Raw genomic sequence first — 21063 nt, 5'->3', positions numbered from 1 at the left:
GGCTCTAGAATGCAGGCTTCAGTAGTTGTGGCGCACGGGCTCAGTAGTAGTGGCTCGCGGGCTCTAGACCGCAGGCTCAGTAGTTGTGGTGCATGGGCTTAGTTGCTCCATGGCATGTGGGATCTTCCTGGACCAGGGCCTGAACCTGGGCCCAAATCCATGTCCCCTGCATTGGCAGGGGGATTCTTAACCACTGTGCCACCAGGGAAGACTTATAGTTTTTATCATTTTGAAAAATTTTGGCTATCAGCTCTTTAAACACTTTTTTTTCAGCTCTCCTACTCTTTCTCTTCTCTTTCTGGGAATTTGACTGCATATATATTGTCCTGCTTTATATTGTCCCACAGATCACTGAGGTTTTGTTCCTATATTTTCAGTGTTTTTTGTTTTTAAATCTCCCTTTTTGTATTTGGATTGTGCTGTCACTGTTTTCTTATTCACTGATCTTTTCCTCTGCTAATCCCTTATAGTGATAATTTTACTTCATATATCATATTTTTGATCTTTAGAAGTTCTGCTTAGTTCTTTTTAAATATTTACTTCTCATTATATTCAAGTTTTTCTTTATATCTTTGTACTTATTCATAATATTTATAATAACTATCTTAAAGTCCTTGTTTAGTAGTTTATAATCTATCATTGTTGGGTCTGTTTCTACTGATTGATTTTCCCCTGATTATGGTCTATATTTTCCTGATTTCTTCACATTGTTGCAGGAAAGAATTCAAGAGTGAGCCATAGTAAAGTGAAAGGTTTATTCAGGGAGATACACACTCCAAAGACAGAGTGTGGTCCATCTCAGAAGGTGAGAGAGGCCTCATCTTCTTAAAATGTCAGTTCAGGAAAAACATTAGCCATTACCTTTCCAAACAGTCTCTTTCTTACATTCTTTTTGGGATTCTTGTTTTGCTAGACCTTTGCATTCTATCCTCCATAATCATTATTTTTCTTCATATTTTCTCTTTTTGTCTCTCAGAGCTACATTGTTTCTTTCAGTTCATTAATTATCTTGTTAGCTATCTTTTTTTACCTTCTCCATAGTGGCTTTTTAAAAAAAAAATAATTAATTAATTAATTTATTTATTTTTGGCTGCATTGTGTCTTTGTTGCTGTGTGTGGGCTTTCTCTAGTTGCAGCGAGCGGGGGTTACTCTTCATTGCAGCGTATGGGCTTCTTATTGCGGTAGCTTCTCTTGTTGCAGAGCACAGGCTCTAGGCGCGCAGGCTTCAGTAGTTGCAGCACGTGGGCTTAGTTGCTCCGTGGCATGTGGGATCTTCCCGGACCAGGGCTTGAACCCATGTCCCCTGCATTGGCAGGCAGATTCTTAACCACTGCACCACCAGGGAAGTCCCCATAGTGGCTTTTGATTTCAGGAATTCTATTTCTCATTTTTAAAAGTTGCCTTGAATTTCTTCTTTCCAAACAGTTATCTTCTTGTGTGTCTCCTTCGTGATTATGTTAGCTCTAAACATTTCAAACATTCTATGTAACAATTCCAGTATCTGTATTCCTTGGGTGACCAATTCTGAGTTATTTTTTTCCCTCCGCTCTGATTGACTGTTTGCAGAACGTGGGTATTTCCCTGTTAGCTTGCTAGGGTTGCCATGACAAAATAACACAGGATGAATGGCGTAAACAGCAGACATTTATTTCCTCACTCTTCTGGAGTCTAGAAGTCCAAGATCAAGGTAGCAGCAGGTTGTTTTCTCCTCAGACCTCTTTCCTTGGCTTGAAGTGGCCACCTTCTGTGTCCTCACATGGTCTTTCCTCTGTGTACAAGCATTCCTGATGTTTTTAAATCTCCTTTTCTTATAAGGACACCAGTCACACATGCACCCCAATGTTCATTGCAGCACTATTTACAATAGCCAGGTCATGGAAGCAACCTAAGTGCCCATTGACAGATGAATGGATAAAGAAGAAGTGGTACATATATACAATGGAATATTACTCAGCCATAAAAAGGAACAAAATTGGGTCTTTTGTAGAGACGTGGATGGACCTAGAGACTGTCATATGAGTGACATCAGGAAGAGAAAAACAAATATCGTATATTAACACATATATGTGGAATCTAGAAAAATGGTACAGATGAACCGGTTTGCAAGGCAGAAATAGAGACACAGATGTAGAGAACAAACATATGGACACCAAGGGGGAAAGGGGGGGTGGGGTGAGTTGGGAGATTGGGATTGACGTACATACACTAATATGTATAAAACAGATAACTAATGAGAACCTGCTGTATAGCACAAAGAATTCCACTTCACTGTACTGTAGAAACTAACACAACATTGTAAAATAATTATACCCCAGTAAGAAAAATAAAGAACACCAGATTGGATTAGGGCCCACCCTAATGGCCTTTTTATTTAACTACCTCTCTTAAGGCCCTATCTCTAAATACAGTCATATTCTGAGGTAAGAGGGGATTAGGGCTTCAACACATGCATTTGGTGGTGGTGACAAGGGTGGGGTGAGGGGGAGACACAATTCAGTCTGCAACAGCTATGTATGTGAAGTCCTTGGTGTTTTACGTAGCATTTCTATGTTTAGTTTCCTATGTTGATAGAAGTCCTCTATACTAATTTAAAAGTATTTCAAACATTATTTGAAAAAGTATTCAAGACCTCATTCCCCAAAACTATGACTAAGAGCCCACAGTAAAATTCTAAGGTTAATTTTTTTTTCTCCTGGGATACAAGAGGTTATTTACTATAAGACTTCATTCAGATGGCACTGTTTCTGGGAATGGAAATTTATTTACAGATATCAGATTTAAGTAAATACTAATTTTGACATTTTTGCTGCTGAAAGCAGCATAAGCAAAGAAAAAGCTTTTGGAGTCAGATCTGTGTTTGAAATGTTGACATACTGTTTTCACTCTTTACTACTGTGTTTCTTTGAACAAATTATTTAACCTTTCTGAACATCGAAGGTGGATAATTCTATTCTTTCTGTGGATTGTCCAAAGGATTAAATGAGCATGCTATCTAAAGCAATAGTTCTAAAATTTGACAGGGTGCCTTAAAGAATGTTGAGGAGTACATTTTAAAAAATACAGGTTTTAGGTCTGGTCAGCAGAGTATTCCATGGGTTTATGGTGGGGTTTAGGAATGTATAATCTTGAACTTCCTCAGGTGATTCTGAATGTAGCCAAATTAAAAAATTATAGATTCCTCTCACTCTGGTCCTACACAGTCCTGCTAATTGATTTTGATAAATACAGTTGACCCTTGAACAACACGGGGGTTAGGGCGCTGACCCCCTCACAGTCAAAAATCCACATATAACTCTACAGTCAGCCCTCCACGGCATCCGCGAATTCAACCAACCACTGATTGTGAACTACTGTAGTATGTCTTTATTGAAAAAGATCTGTGTATAAGTGGACCCGTACAGTTCAAACCCACAGTGTTCAAGGGTCAACTGTATATTTTAAATGGTGGGGAAGTTACAGAAGAGGTTCCTAAATTTAGTAAAGGTAATTTGACATTTCTTGAAAGATACATGTGGGCTCTTAAAAATGTGATTAATTTGAGTGCTGGGTTTATTTACATACAACTCTCCCGGACCTAAGAAATAAATGAAAGCAGTCTGCAATATATATGCAAGAAGAAAACAGAAATATATGATGATAGAGGATAAAAAGTAGGAAAAACGTGACCAAGGAGAAGAATGGAGGCAGAAGCCATTCTAAATAATAGAAAGAGAATGGAGACAATAAGTAAAGGTAAACTTAAAACATTTTAAATAAAAGATTGTGTTTAATTACAGAATACACTATCATTGTACAAACGCCAACACAAAAGAATGAAAGTTCCTCTATTCCCACCTGTTATTTACCTTTTGAGAATTTCTTATATACACATACACACAAACTTTTGTTGTTAGCTTTTCAAAAATATACATATAGGTTAGTACTATTTTGCAACTTGATTTTTTTCACTACTCATTAGTACATCATGAACCCCTTCTGGTTCAGTATATACAGAACTGACTTGTGTTTAATGGCTGGATATGTCACTCATGTTCAGTAACATGAATATACTGTAATTTATTTTACCAATCCCTTTGCTGATGGACATTTAGGTTAACTTCATTGTTTTGCCATTACAAGTAATGCTGAAATGAACATCCTCTTCATATACAAATATAATTTTTTATTATATATTTGCCACATATTATATAATATATAAAATTCAAATTATATATATATTATATATATTTACTTGCATTTGTGCAAATATTTCTGTAGGCCTGATTCCTGGGTAAAAGGAAATGCCTTACTCTTATGCCTTTTTCTATATGACAAATTTCTGACTTTACTTGTTAACTAAGAAATGACTTCTGTTTCAAAATATGCCAAATGCATGCAGCTTTCAGTAGCACACACTGTAGATCAGGACTTGGTGAACTTGAGGACTGAAAGGATTTCTTGGCCTGCTTGCCTGGAAAGTGCAGTGGTCCCTTGTAGACCTTTTGTCTTCATTATTTCCAAAATTTCTTCTAAAACGAAAATTAAAACAAAAGGTAAAATCCAATTAAATCATATGGTGAAGTACATATTATCACTAAACAGTTTAATAAGATGATAAACACAGACTATTTACAAATTCTATTTATCTAAGAAAATAGCATATACCATGTAATTTCTGTTGAAGTGAACTTGGACTTTAGAAAGATGAGAGCACCTTGGATTTTCAGGGTGTTGCTGAGAATTCTAATCAGACTGAATAACTGCTTTGCAGTGGTAGCCTACTCTGGACTCAACAGAAACGTTAGTTATACTTGCTATTACAGTAAATGATTCATTTTTTAGTTGATTGGCTCTAATCTCTGCCCTATATCCTCCCTTTTGGATGAAAAATGCCAACGAGGGTGTGTGCAAATCATATACTGACATTGAAAAGTGGTAGTAAATGAAGTAGCTTATTTCTTTCAAGAGTACTGAAAAAAGCAAGACCTTCCCTTTCCAAATAAGTAACACTAAAAGGATGAAACCAAGAAACTGGAGTTACAAAAAACAAAAAACCCCCTCAAAACCAAACAAACCGAAAACCCTAGTAATTATGATGTGATTTGAGGGGCTGAGAATGTAACATATAAGATAATAATCAATCCTGAGATGTACAGAAAAGAGAAGAAAGATTATGGTCGATTTAGTTAACCAAGTAATCTGAAAACCTAGATATAAAAATCGTATCAGGAGATACCTTTCATGATAAAACTTCAGATGAACTAAAGAGTATGCAGCAGAACTGTCAAAGACATAAAGACTAGCATATAGAGAGAAAATTCACAGGGTGAATTGAGGGTGAGGTGTTGTAAGAAGAAATTATAGATTCTGTATTTGAATATTAGTTGATAAATTAGGGAAAAAACTCTCCCTCACTCCAAAAAAGACAATACTCTTTATATCAGAAAAATCTACCTCTAAAAAATCTCTCTCCTCTTTCAACATGAATGTTATGTCTGTATTATCTGTTGTCAGTGACTACATTCATTAACATTCTGGGTTACTACCATCTTTGACATAATTAGCCTTGATTTCAGCAAAGTAAATGGTTAAAAGATAAACTGGTCTGTATTACCTGGATTGTTTTCTTTAATGGTGACTAAATAGAACAATCCTCTTGGTGAAAGGAGCTCTGGAGCCAGTGGAAACAATCTGTCCATGACTTCACGACCATTTCTGCCACCAGCCCAAGCTGCCTCTATCCCGTGACTCCTTACCTGTGATCAATTAGAAAGATTGTTCTGTTTTGACTTGTTACATTAAAAAAACTGAATCTTTTTGACAAGTAACATTCACCAAGCGGGTATACACTTTTTATTTTACTGCTGATGAGGAGGCAGCAGTAAAGTTGAATCTGAGCCCCACCATTTCCTAGCATGTGTGACCTTGCATAAGCCTGTAATCTTTTTTTTTGCCCTTGGGATAGACCTTTGTGTGATTAGTAACATAAAGCTAAAGGTCCTAAATATCTGTCACCATTTCACATTTAATTATGGCAGCTGGCACTACAGGAGAAAATTCCCTCACAGAACACTTCATGTCTCCAAATCTTATACAGATAAGTCTGTAATCTTGATGAATTAGTTTCCTCTCTTACCTGTAAAATTAGAAAAACAACAGTTTTATCTGTAAAATTAGGAAAATGATAAAAAATTATTTTTGTCCTTTAGGAATAAATGAGGAAGTACATTTAAAGTGTGAGAACAGTGCTCTGAGCATAATAATGTGGTTTAATAATAGTTGATACTATTAATACAATGTTTAAATTCTTACACTTAATACAGAACAATTAGGAAGAAACTAAAAGGGAGAAATTGTATTATAAGAGATCTACTTTGCAGAAACAAAGTTTCAAAATGTCCCACTGTATCTGGCTCTCTTCTAGATTCCTGAGAGTACTACAGTCCCTTTTCGGGAACCCATTTATTACATAAAAGTACATTGAAGCATTTTTTCCTATAATGATCTAATTATAGTATAGAAACAAAACCCATTAGTTTATATAGTATTAAAAATCTTTAGATCCTTAACATTATACATGTTTCTAAAACTTAAGAATACATTGAGAGATGAATGGATAAAGAAGATGTGGCACATATATACAATGGACTATTACTCAGCCATAAAAAGAAATGAAGCTGAGTTATTTGTAGTGAGGTGGATGGACCTAGAGTCTGTCATACAGAGTGAAGTAAGTCAGAAAGAGAAAAACAAATACCGTATGCTAACACATATATATGGAACCAAAAAAAAAAAAAAATCGTCATGAAGAACCTAGGGGCAAGATGGGAATAAAGATGCAGACCTACTCGAGAATGGACTTGAGGACACGGGGAGGGGGAGGGTAAGCTGGGACAAAGTGAGAGAGTGGTAGTGTATATATGGACATATATACAGTACCAAATTTAAAATAGCTAGTGGGAAGCAGCCACATAGCACAGGGAGATCAGCTTGGTGCTTTGTGACCAGCTAGAAGGGTGGGATAGGGAGGGTGGGAGGGAGGGAGACGCAAGAGGGAAGAGATATGGGAACATATGTATATGTATAACTGATTCACTTTGTTATAAAGCAGAAACTAACACACCATTGTAAAGCAATTATACTCCAATAAAAACATTAAAAAAAAAAAAGAATATCTTGATGAAATCACTCAAAAACGACTTAAACTCTAATACAATGATTTTCTTCCTAATCCCTTTAATGGTTTTTGTCCACGTTTTAGTTTAAATTATTTACATACAATTATACATTCTGCTTTTATTCATTTATCATGGCATATATTTCCCCATTAAAAATAATTTCTTGGGAATTCCCTGGTGGTCCAGTGGTTAGGGCTCCACACTTCCGCTGCAGGGGGCATAGGTTTGATCCCTGGTTGGGGAACTAAGATCCCGCAAGCCACATGGCGTGGCCGTAAAAAAGAATTTCTTTATACCTATAACCATATACACGTACAATTAAGAGAAATATGTTCATATACCTCCTTTAAAAAAAAAACTACTTTTCCCTTTTCCTGTTTTGCTTGTCTGCTACCCTCCCATCTTACATACACACACACACGTTTTTCTTTTTTGTCCGTGTTTTACGAAAAAAGGATTATATCTACATTCTTACCTGTATCTTGCTTTTCTCAACAGTACCATACGGAAATCTCCTCATGTGATCAGGTATAGTTCAATTTCCTTTTTAATGGCTGCATGATATTTTATTGTGGAAAAGTATCATTTCTTATTTAGCTATTGATGGGCATTCAGCATGTCCATTTGCTTAATTTTTTTTGTATCTAATTTAAATTATTCTCATATTTATCATAAGCTCCTCAATATAATTTCCCACATAGTTAATCATACTAGGGAATTTATCAGTTCCTCTGCTTTTTTTGTCATGACTTTCCTCCTGGAGACTTCCCTTTTCTAACATTCCAAGAATTCCCTTTTTCTGGGGCCCATATCTTCCCGTTTCTTGGCTTACTCCCTTATTTTGGTGGAGCCCATTCTCTGGATGTTTCACAGGGTAAAGTTATCTGTGGAAAGAGTGCATGGTGACGACAGCTTTTGCCAAGCCTGTCCCTTGTCATTTCTGTTTCAGCGTGGACTAGGAGCCCTCTGTGCTGGACCCTGTTTACATGCCCCCCCACCCCGGCCCAGGGATGCTCAGCCCGGTTTGTCTGCTTGCACTAGAGATGGCCCTCCAGGAGGATCTCCTGGCAACAACCACATTCTCACAGGCCACAGAGGGGAAGTTTTCATCTCTGGAAGGAGTCACGTTTGGTGGTCTGCTGACTGCCTACTACCTGGGCTTTGCTGTGCCTGCTCCTGATACTTTATAAGTCACAGGTACAAACCAACAGTACCTAACCTCATGCTGAGGGACGTAATAGTAAGTATAGCCACAACTTTCTATATGTACAAACTCCTACTATTTGTATGTCTCCTGGATCTAACCTCTAAGTCTCTTAACTTTTACCTTCATTGTGTCCTTCTTTTTCTCTTCATGCTCAATGCACTGAAATATTTTCATTTGGTTTCCATACCACTGATTCAGGTCTTGACAGAGACTACATTCTCTTTAAATTCATTTCCTAATGTTTTACATAGTGAGGCATGTCTTCAGGCTCCAGAAAATCTTTGTTGTGCTGTATTTAACCCTGCTCTCCAGCTAATTGCTCAGCTAATGGAAATTATGACACTATCTCTCTCTGTTGGAACTGTGACAAAGCCCAAGTCATTGCCCACACTCAATTACCTACATAATTACACACACAGCTTAGGAGTAGGAATGTGGGAGAAAGGAAGCCCATTCATCTCACCATGTTCCCAGAATCTCCTCCACATTCACTAGTCTTCCCAGTAGTCTGTAGACCTGATAAACCATGATTTACTTAACTGTCTCTCTTCTGTTACATATATAGGTTCATTTTACTTGTCATCATAAATAAAGGTGCACTAAACATATTTTTGTAAATTACAATTTATATTCTACTGTTAATCATTTTCCTAAATTAGATCTCAAAGACTGAGATTATTGGACTAAAACATTTTTGTCACGCTTGATATTTATTTCCACAGTGCTTTTCTAAAGAGTTTTATTAAGCTGCAGGGACTTCACTGGTGGTGCAGTGGTTAAGAATCCTCCTGCCAATGCAGGGGAGACGGGTTCAATCCCTAGTCCAGGAAGTTCCCACATGCAGAGGAGCAACTAAGCCTGTGCGCCTCAACTACTGAGCCTGTGCTCTAGAGCCTGCGAGCCACAACTACTGAGCCCACGCGCCACAACTACTGAGCCCATGCGCCACAACTACTGAAGCCCACGTGCCTTGAGCCCATGCTCTGCAACGAGAAGCCACCGCAATGAGAAGCCTGCGCACCACAACGAAGAGTAGCCCGCCTCTAGTAGCTCGCCATAACTAGAGAAAGCCCGCGCGCAGCAACGAAGACCCAACGCAGCCAAAAATAAATAAATAAATAAATAAATTTATTTTAAAAAAAGTTTTATTAAGCTGCATTTACCTCAACTGCTGTTCACCTTATGACAATGACTTTCCTTCTCACATGAGTTCATATGTCAGGGGACCAAGAACTTCTCAGTAGTCACAGCAGCAATATAGACCCTTCTCATCTTGGTAAAGGTGAATGTAATATTTATCAGTCTTGCCAGAGAGTGATCATCAAAGAATAAAATGGGTACAATAATTCAGAGGAAAGCTAGCTAGTCCATCACTAAACTTTTGTCTGCTTTGACCATCCCTGCTTTAAACTGGGAAATGGTTACTGTGGTCTGCCTCTTCATCACTGGAAATGCTACAGCAATGCGTGTCAGGGTTACAGCTTTTTCCTACCTGAGATGAGGACTGCTTTCCCCCACCCCCACTTCCTGACACCTGTGAAAGGACGAAAGCTGAGACTTTCAGAAATAATTCCTATGGAAATTTAAGGTGATTAAAAATATTTTTTTTTGCAAATTTGTTATTCATGATAAAGGTACACACAGATACATGAATTTAAACACCATGGCTTGATTTGGATGGGATTTTAAAGAATAGATATGGACCACAGTTTGTATTTCCATTAGTTTCAGGTTCCTTTCCTATGTCTACCAATAGTATCCAATAATTGACAATTATGAGTAAAATGAGAGCAGCCTGTGTTATTAGCAGCTGACTGATGTCATATGATGAAGTATGTTTGACTTTTAGATAGAAAAAAGCTGAAAATATTAGTAATTAAATTTTGTTATATGTCTTACCTCTTCAGGTGGAGTCACTACATAGGGAGGATTAAACACCAGAAGATCAACTTTTTCCTTCAATCTTGGTAGCAAGCCTTTGACCTAAAAAATGTTCAAAATAGTCAGAATTTTAAGCTGGACCCAGAAATAGTAAATAAGTAGATGGATAGATAGATATCCATCTAATCAATCCTTAAATATACTCTCTCATGTTTTTAGAAAAAATGTGTTAGAGAGCCAAATTTAAGACAGAACTGGAGATAAATATCATTACACTTTCATTCAGATAAAGATTATATGCATTCACCTAAAAATAAGGAAAATAAACTATTTATCAGAATGACCCTCTGCTCTTCAGTAGCTCACGTTTACATTCTGCACTCACTTTTAGAAGATAAAATAAGATGGAGGCAAGCTCTCATATATTCTACATAGATTTGTGCACAACTTTAAAGTTATAGCTGCTAGCTCATGAAGCTCAATAACAAAAAAACAAACAACACAATCCAAAAATGGGCAGAAGACCTAAACAGACATTTCTCCAAAGAAGATATACAGATGGCCAACAGACACATGAAAGAATGCTCAACATCATTAATCATTAGAGAAATGCAAATCAAAACTACAATGAGGTATCATCTCACACCGGTCAGAATGGCCATCATCAAAAAATCTACAAACAATAAATGCTGGAGAGGGTGTGGAGAAAAGGGAACACTCTTGCACTGTTGGTGGGAATGTAAATTGATACAGCCACTATGGAGAACTGTATGGAGATTCCTTAAAAAACTAAAAATAGAACTACCATACGACCCAGCAATCCCACTACTGGGCATATACCCTGAGAAAACCATAATTCAAAAAGAGTCATGTACCAAAATGTTCATAGCAGCTCTATTTACAATAGCCAGGATATGGAAGCAACCTAAGTGTCCATCAACAGATGAATGGATAAAGAAGATGTGGCACATATATACAATGGAATATTACTCAGCCATAAAAAGGAACAAAACTGAGTTATTTGTAGTGAGGTGGATGGACCTAGAGTCTGTCATACAGAGTGAAGTAAGTCAGAAAGAGAAAAACAAATACAGTATGCTAACACATATATATGGAATCTACGGAAAAAAAAAAGGTCATGAAGAACGTAGTGGCAAGATGGGAATAAAGACACAGATCTACTAGAGAATGGACTTGAGGATATGGGGAGGGGGAGAGGTGAGATGTGACAGGGTGAGAGAGTGTCATGGACATATATACACTACCAAATGTAAAATAGATAGCTAGTGGGAAGCAGCCACATAGCACAGGGAGATCAGCTCGGTGCTTTGTGACCGCCTGGGGGGGTGGGATGGGGAGGGTGGGAGGGAGGGAGATGCGGGAGGGAGGAGATATGGTAACGTGTGTATATGTGTAGCTGATTCACTTTGCTATAAAGCAGAAACTAACACACCATTGTGAAGCAATTATACTTCAATAAAGATGTTTAAAAAAAAAAAAGTTATAGCTGCTAACTTAACATTTATTTTCTATAACCAAGGGAAATGTTTTACAAGATGACAGAAAACATATATGAATGACAAAAATATCAGAAGACAGAGTTTTATTTTTCTTTCTACTTCTTTAATTACTTGTATATGTACTGGCTAAAACAATTAGATATCAAAGAAACAAAGGACTAAAAGTAGTGGGAAGAGACCTGAAAACATCAGTTGTTTGGCATTTTATAAATATTTGAACTGATACAACTTTCTATAGAATAAGAAAAATGTCTTTTTAAAGAAAGTATATTTAGGGCAAAATGCCATTTAAAGCATCCCTCTGATTGAATTAAATAACTAAGTATTTAAAAAATTATGTCTGATGATGTCATCCTATACCTTCACAGGCACAGTAAAGTAAAAATGCTGTATCTGGATGAGTTCTCACCCCTAAAGCCATTTCCTTCAATTATTACTTCACACTGACTCTCACTCATGAATTCCAACCCTGCTATTCTTCAAAGGTAACTTCTTTCTCTACTCATTTAAAAAGAGAACAGATAACTATTTTGTGGAACATAATTCAGGTGTATCTTCTGCAAGTAGAAAGGCGACTAGATAATCTGCTGTTCTTTCTAGTAATAACATTGGTGAGGAAGTACATTTGAAATAACCAAAAGCTTTGTTTTCAATTCCATAAAGAAATTAAGTTTCCCAATTGTAAAAAGAATTCAAAAATGTAATTTTCCAGAAATGCTGAGTAAGGAAATTAGAAAAGAATTTGCTGTGTAATTATTTATGATGGCCCTGAGGTACTATATACTAATAATCATTTCAGTACTGGACTTCAAATAAAGGAACAAATTGACACTAAAAAAGTAGAAAATTACGGAGTTAAAAAGGAAATGGATTTAAATGAGAAGTCATTGTGGACTGGATATAAAGTCTAATTACAGGCAACCCTCACTCATCCATATCTACCTTTTGAATAGTCTCACAGCACTAGAATAAACCCAAGAATTAAGAAGTAAGCAAAAAAGGCCTCTGACAGCAAGTTTTAAATCCATACAGCAAAAGGTACTTTGTGTGAGAAGCACTTATTCAGAATCCCTTAACTGTTAGTTTAAATACAAGTCTAACTAAATTAATTGTTTGCTATTCTAGCACAAAGCACATGAAAAGAGACAGGAAAGTGCTATCAATGGGTAGCAGTGAAACATAACAACATAAAGCAAGTGAAAAGACAGACAAAGAGGAGAGAAAATAAAAACTCAAAATCACTGCAGGCTACAGCTACTTAATGTAAAGGCAGAAACACCTGAATAAACCTTAGTCATTATCACGTATAGTACAGAATAATAACTGATATTCATATTAATGACCCTGAATCACTAAAAGGTAAAATTATGTTCATTTTGTTTTAAGAATGTAAGGAAATGCATAAGACATATTTGAAAAAGATTTTCTTCTAAAACTAAAAAAGAAATACAATGAAAGTACTACTTTGTGAACAAACTCAGTTATCCAAAACAATGATTTTCTTTTATATGATAGCTGTGACACTCTATGTCCAGTGTTCTGAATATAAGCAAATGTAAAGAGTTTTGTAAACTGATCACAATACCTATGCTCATACCTATCTCTTCCTACCTTCTTTGCCACAAGTCAACACTCCGCATCATGGTCAGCTTTCATTACTGAAAGAATGGATTGTGACAGCTTTAGAACTGACTACCACCAGTCATGTTATAAAACAGCTGTGAGACCTCTCGACTTTGATTCAGAAGATATGGGCTTAAATTCTGGATTTATCACTTTATTAGTTATGTGACTTTCAAAAGTGTCCCTTACCTCTGTTAACAAAAATAGATATTCTGAATTTCTTGTATCTCTAAAGTTTTATTGTTCTATCAAAAAAAATTTATAATACTAATTATGGACACATTAAAGAAACAACTTTAAAAATTTAGGGACTTCCCTGGTGGCACAGTGGTTAAGAATCCGCCTGCCAATGCAGGGGAAATGGGTTTGATCCCTGGGTCCAGGAGGATCCCACATGCCACGGAGCAACTAAGCCCGCAAGCCACAACTACTGAAACCCATGCGCTCTAGGGCCCGTGTGCTGCAACTACTGAAGCTCGCATGCCTAGAGCCCATGCTCTGCAACAAGAGAAGCCACTGCAATGAGAAGCCTGTGCACCGCAACGAAGAGTAGCCCCCGCTCGCCGCAACTAGAGAAAGCCCACGCGCAGCAACAAAGACCCAACGCAGCCAAAAATAAATAAATTAAAAAATAAATAAAATAAAAATTTAAAGAGTAAAATCACCACACTGATTGAGTACCTTTCTTGATAGTCTAATTTTTAATGGCAGTAACAACTTCTAGTGATATGTATAGAATTTCTTAGATCTTTGGCTTAATTCCTTCCAAGCTGCAAAATCATTTGTGAGTTTAAAAAAGAGAAAAGCTCCATACCCTTACAGTACAAGAATAATACAGGTCAAGAAGCATGGAAAGCATTTTATATTTCTTATGCCCACCTGGTACATACTATTATGATTTTTGCTTATAAAAAGGCATTCACATTTATAACTGAAAAAAAGTTCAGAATCATCCAAATCTTACTAATATAATGTAAAATGTTTTAAAAACTGGAACTGAAAAACGTACGATGTGTAACTTAAAATGATGGTTCTGTAGTTGTCATCTGTTGTTTTGACCTGCCCAGGACCCATTCTGCCTTTCATCTGATTACATGTCCTTGACTTTCATTGGGGAAACTCTACCTCCTCTCATTCTCAATCCAGGTGGCTTGGATTATCCCAGCCGAGCTGCCGGAGTGGGACTATGAATCAGGCTCAAGCCAATCATGTACATATTCCAATCCCCCTTGAGAGACAGGCATATCACTAAAGCTGATATAACAAATGGTACTCATTCTGGGGCTTCTGCTAGAGTAACTGAATAGAAAGTGTTTCTTTCCCTGTGAAGTTGCTGAGAAACAAGATACAGACATGCAAGCATCTTGTTACCATGAAGGGAACGACTGCTGAGGAATACAGCCACTAGAGAGAAGTTTAGAGCTAAGAAAAAGATGCCTATAACATCATTTGAGTTCCTGAAACCATTCACTCTTTTTATCAAAGCCAGTTTGAGCATTCTTCTGACTGAAAGATACCTGATCTATACAGGCCAAGAGAAAGTTCCTTTGAATTGTGGAAAAGATGGATTATATCAGTCAAGAATTAACTTTGTTCAGCGGGTTAAAAGTTAATTAATGACTCAAGTTTCTTTGACCTAAATCACCTTGACCTTAACTTACTTGAAAAGAAAATTAATTATTACAGTACTGGACAAGAACTAACAGCTTACCAAATCCGTAATTACTGGTTGAATGTGGACTTTGTTACAGCGTGCTGTCTCCAGGGTACACGCTGCCGCCTCAGGGTTGACATCAGTGCACCTATAAACAGAAAAGAAACCAACCACATCCTGTATCTACGGACAAAAATTCAAGGAATGTTCTACTCCTTTTACGTAAAGTAGATCTATAAAAAATTTGGAATGCTTTAATAATGGTGAATAAAAAAAGGAACTCAGATTTGTTATATTGACGAAAAAGATTGTTATATTGATATAATGTCCAAGAGTAGAAGAATACACTTACATGCACACATATCTGAAGGAATTTATTAAATTATGAATCCAGTAGAATACTATGTAGCTACCAAAAATGAAATTTAAAAGGAAAATGCTCATCATACAATATTAAATGAAAAACATAGGAAATGAAAAAAAAAATAGAGGAAACACAGTTGGACCATGTGTGGTAAAATTTATAGGTGATTAAAAAAAAAATTATTTATTTGGTTGCGCCTGGTCTTAGTTGAGGCAGGTGGGTTCCTTAGGTGTGGCATGCAAACTCTTAGTTGCGGCATGCAGGTGGGATCTAGTTCCCTGACCAGGGATCGAACACAGGCTCCCTGCACTGGGAGCGTGGGGTCTTAAACACTGCACCACCAAGGTGATTTTTATTTTCTTCTTTATATTTTCTATATTCTCAAATCTTCTAAAGAGAAATTTTATTAACTTCCAATTTTTTCTGATAATCAACTTATTTATCTAAAAAAAGATTCATTTTTTTATTCCAATAATTTAATAGAAAATTAAAATAATAAATAATATGAAAAAAATGGAGAAGCTGCTGAGCTGGTGCAGGCCCAGGCCCGCCTAGTACAAAGTTCAGGAGGTAGGGAGGAAGGTGGGGAAGCAGGAGGAAGGCAAACTGCCCTGCACAATGTTGAGGAGGCGGCTCAGAATGTGGTGGGTGTTATTAACAGCTGGCTCGACACTTTGGTGTGTACAATGTACTAAAAAAAGACAAACGGAATTCTAAATCCTTCTAAACCAGCTGGTGAGGGAAGAGGGCAGGACAAGGATGGGGATGAGGGAACCAATGTAGGCCTTCTGAAGGCCTCTGAGGGGAGGGGCTGGAATGTACTGTGTGGTTAGCAATGAGGTGGGAATGGATGGAAAAGGGCCAAAGTGAACTGTACCATGCAATAAAGGGATGGAAGAAAGACCCACGACTTGGCCAGCAAAGCTGGGGCAAAGGTCTGGGAAGGGGAGGAAGAGAGAGAGGGACTGGGTCCCAGTAGCCTGGGTGCAGTGGTTAAAAATCCACCTGCCAATGCAGGGGACACGGGTTCGACCCCTGGTCCGGGAAGATCCCACATGCCACGGAGCAACCAAGCCTGTGCGCCACAACTACTGAGCCTGCTCTCTAGAGCCCGCAAGCCACAACTACTGAGCCTGCATGCCACAACTACTGAAGCCCGCACGCCTAGAGCCTGTGCTCTGCAACAAGAGAAGCCACTGCAATGAGAAGCCCACGCACCGTGATGAAGAGTAGCCCCCGCTCGCCGCAACTAGAGAAAGCCCATGCGCAGCAATGAAGACCCAACGCAGCCAAAAATAAATAAATTAATTTAAAAAAAAAAGATTCAAATTTAGAGATGACCTAAAATTATTATGCTTGTATAATTATGCAGTATGATGGAATGGTTTTGAACACGCAATTATAACTTTTAGGGAAGCATAATTTGCATCTGAGTATTTACTACGCTTAAATAGACACTATCAGATACAGATGATTTACTTACAAAAATGATTTCATTCAAGCAGTTATATCCATAGTGAATCTCTTAGACCAAGATGTGGATGAATTTGTATACTTACATGTACAAAGCTTGAGGACCTATCATAGAGGCTAGGAATGCAGATACCACTCCAGACCCTGACCCTACTTCAAGGCATATTTCCACTCTAAAAAAACAAAATAAAACAAGTATTAGTAGTGGTATTAAAATACACATCTAGGAAAATAACTCATGCTACTTTTACGTCTATTTCTCCAGCATCATCCCTCACCTACAAATATATGGAAATATAAAAGAAATTTATAAGTAAGCTGATTTCCGACAACCACTTTGTGCTTGTTTAATACTGCACAGTTCAAAACTGTTTTGGGGTAACTAATTTATTTTAAGTCTGTAAAATAGTAATATAACAGGTAGCTTTCAATTAATTTCTATAAAACATTACATAAACCATGGAATGTTAATTTAGGGTTGGAAATATTAATATGGAAGACATCAGCCCTTCCCACAAGGAGCTTCTAGTTTGGTATTTCCTAAAATGGTAGGATATTATTACAATATTTATTTATGAAAAACATTTTCTCTGTCACTTTGAAGTAATTCATAAGTCCATCAGCATATCCCAGGGAAAGAAAAGTTCCCCCATTCTACTGATAATAGATTTAGAGCAGCAAAGAAATTCCATATTTGTACAGCTCTACACTGAATTGGGAAAATATCTGAGTATCTGATCTTAGAATATTAATAATACTCTTAAGAATGCTATTGAATATAATAAATTCTTGATTCTACTGTATTTGTCCTTCCCTATAATCATATACATACATCAAAGGCATGAATTATCCCCATTACAGAAATAGGTTTGATGGGATTTAGGGGCCTCTCTAGCACCTAACTTTCCAAACAACTATTCAAAAACAACAAACTCCAGCGGTTTCTCACTTTTGGAACCATTCTACACATCTGACAAGCCTTTACTGTGCTGTAGGAAGGTCTGTTGAATCTTACCAGGCAGCTTCTACTTGAAAATAACTATTGTGGCCCCATAAATAATTAAAACTCCAAGACCAGAAATACCCAAGACTTTAAAACAAAATCAGTTTCTTTTACAGCACACTTTGCAAGGCACTTTGTGCTTGTAAATCTTTCTGTGATATCTTGATAATAAAAGACAAGTTATAAAACAGTACTGTTCCATTCTATATTCCAGTAAATCCGAAAGTTCCATCGTTCACAATGAAAAACTAGTTTAATAATAGTTGGGGTATTTTACACATGGAAAAATCTGACCAAGAGGGATAAATAAACACAATATGGATCTTTGAAGCCTGACAACTCTTTGTTTCATCCTGAGAAAACCCATTTCAACTCTTGATCTTTACATAAATCTAATTATCCAAATTTCCTTCATTTAAAAAATGACAATGTAAGTATTCACTCTTTTTATATTACTAATTTAAAACTTATATGAGCACTTCAACAAATCAATTTTAATACTTATTAGGAGCAAGGGTATATTCTATAGGCAGCTAGCTGCATGTAACTTTAAAATTTTTACAGTTAAATGAAAAATTCAGTACTAGTCACATCTCAAGTGCTCGGTAGTCACATGGGGCTAATGGCTGTTGCTAGATAGCTGAGTATGCTATTCAGTGGGTTTAAATACACTCCCCTACTCCAATATTTTACAACCTCATTTCCTTTTTGTGCTCTTCCACTGCTAGAGGATGCTTTTATGTACTGAGTAAATTAATGCCATGCGACACTGATATTTACTAAAAGTTGTAATATTAAGACGCAGCGTTTTCAGAATGTTTTGCTTTTGAACGTGTTATAATATCGCTGCTCTCAGGGGCTTAGGGTCTTCAGTTAACAGCTGATAGGAAAAGATACATCCCGGCGTGGTGAGGAAGCATGGAGCCCCTGAAACCAAAACACCACCTTGGCAACTGCGGACAGATCCCCGCTACACTGACTACGTGTATCCACGGAAAAATCCTCAGTTACGGTGTTCTGGTGTCAACTGTCGCCAAGTGGACCGACACCGCCTCCTCTCGGAGACAGTGGCGACAGTCCTTGCCTTGATCGTCCGCCGCCGCCTCTCCAGGACTCCCGAGCCCTCTCCCGCGGGGACCCTCGCCCTCCTCGCACCCCGTGAGTTCGGCTGCCGCCGCCTCGAGCGCGTCCAGCAGCAGGAATGTGTCCTCCGCGGGCTCGTACACGTCGCTGAAGGCGCCACGGCCCACATGCCTGTGCAATGGCGTGCGGAGAGAAGGCACCGCCATCCTTCGCTCCTCCGGCCCACGCTTATGCGCAATGCGCATGCGTGCGTGCAAGGGCGCAGGCCCAGCAGTGGGGGCGGAGCACCGGGGGGCGGAGAGTCGCCTCGCTTACAGGTAGTCAGCAGATGCGCTTGGAATTTCTAATTAGACGGTTATATAATCTGCAACTACTAACATTTGCTTTCTTCTTTAGAGTATTAAATTTTCTTTTATTTTATGGACTAGCACCGGATAGAGGCAGCCTCTATTGTTTTTGATTAAGGGGAATGTTTTCTCTCTCTATTCTACACTCAGAAGTTTCCTTCTATTCCTAGTTGGCAAAGATTTGAAAAAATACATAATGTAATGGTTACTAAATTTAATCTTTTTTTTTCTTTCACATCCATTGAACTTTCAGCGTTGAGCCTTAAGATTAAGATTTTTTTTCCTTATTTCATTTTTTAGTAGTGCAATATAGCACAAAAATTGCCTTCCTTATGTTGAATCATGAATGCTCTCTTTCTACAAACCTCACTCAAGCAAAACGATGCATTTTTCTTTTATTTAATACACTGTTGAATTTGAAATGCTAATGATCTAGCTCTGTTTTGTATCAGGGTTATACTTCCTTAGGACATCGTTTCTGGAGCATTTGGTAGAACTACCCATAAAACTGATTGGGCTTGGTGCTTTTAGTGGGTGGTTCTCTGGTGTTTGGGGGAATCTTCTGTAGGTTATTAGACTATTCAGGTATTTGCATTCTTTTTGAGTCAGTTTTTGAAATTTCTTTCTCACTAAAACATTTAAATTTGAGAAATAAAAATACAAAGTATTTGGATAACATTTTTAAAAACCTTGAATATCCACCACCCAGAATTGACAATTGGTAGTATTTTCTCATGTTTCCTTAAAATAGTTTTAAAATATAAGAACTAAAATATTACAAGTGAAGTGGATGTTCTTTCTGTACTCACCTTCAGTTCCATTTTGTAATCCTCAATCCAAAATAACTTCTTTCATGGATTTAGGATCCGTCTAACCCATGTTTTCATGCTTTTATTCGTACATTCATAGACAACATCTGGTTTATGTATTTTCATATTTGTGTAACTGGTGATAGGTTGGACATATTGTTCTTCAAATTTCCTTTTCACTCAACATTATCTGAGATTTGTGTCTTGGTATATAAAGTTAATTTACTCCTCTTAATTGCCACATAGTTTTTTTGAAATTATAAAACAATTGCTATCTGGCATGGATAAATATCAATTGGTAAACATTTAGTTTTTTCCAGGTTTTCACTGTTATGAACGACACTGTAATCAACTTTCTTAAACATGGCTTTTCCCTGGCCTTTTTCAGACATTTCCTGGCATTCAACCCAGAGTGGATCAGCAGGGTTGTAATGTGTACACATTTTAAAATTTACTTGACATTTTCAATTTTCCAAATTTCTCCCCAAGCTAATTATACTTATTTATATTTCTGCCACCTCTGTGTGGCAGATTTTAATATTTAATATTGTTAGATTTATTTTTTGTTTATTTTAAATTAAATTGTTCTAATTGCTAACTGAGGTTAGGCATGTGTTCATATTTTCATCATTTGAGTTTCTTCCTTTGTGAATTGTTCATTTTTGCATATTTTTCCGTTTTGGTTTTGTTTTTATTTTTACCAAGGTTGATAACATACATAGACCAAATAATTCTACATGATTTATTATGAAAAAACAATCCACTCTAACACCCCAGCACCCACCTTCTCATGTCTCATTTCCCAGGGGTGGCCATTTTCAACTTTTAACTGTTTCTTTGCCATTTATTCCCATCTTTCTATATACCAAGCTTATAATGATATTACTTGATTTCTCAACTTTAGCATTATCTGTTGAGTTCCCATAGTAGGAGGTAAAGTT

At 37.2% G+C, this 21063-nt stretch overlaps 1 protein-coding gene across 1 annotated transcript; it reads right to left on the bottom strand.

The window, feature by feature from the left end:
- Positions 1 to 3771: 3771 nt before the first annotated feature.
- N6AMT1 (N-6 adenine-specific DNA methyltransferase 1) lies at positions 3772 to 19207 on the bottom strand. Its single transcript, XM_057546006.1, has 6 exons — positions 19039 to 19207; positions 16967 to 17053; positions 15101 to 15191; positions 10265 to 10348; positions 5595 to 5736; positions 3772 to 4509 (listed from the first exon to the last, which is right to left on the bottom strand). The coding sequence occupies exons 1-6, from the start codon at positions 19170 to 19172 to the stop codon at positions 4403 to 4405; spliced, it is 645 nt and encodes a 214-aa protein (XP_057401989.1). The 5' UTR covers positions 19173 to 19207; the 3' UTR covers positions 3772 to 4402.
- Between the last annotated feature and the right edge of the window lie 1856 nt (positions 19208 to 21063).

Source organism: Balaenoptera acutorostrata, chromosome 4 (genome assembly GCF_949987535.1).
Source record: "Balaenoptera acutorostrata chromosome 4, mBalAcu1.1, whole genome shotgun sequence".
Taxonomy (NCBI): Eukaryota; Metazoa; Chordata; class Mammalia; order Artiodactyla; family Balaenopteridae; genus Balaenoptera; species Balaenoptera acutorostrata.
The sequence above is the reverse complement of the archived record's forward strand: the minus strand, read 5'-3'. Positions and strand labels throughout refer to the sequence as shown.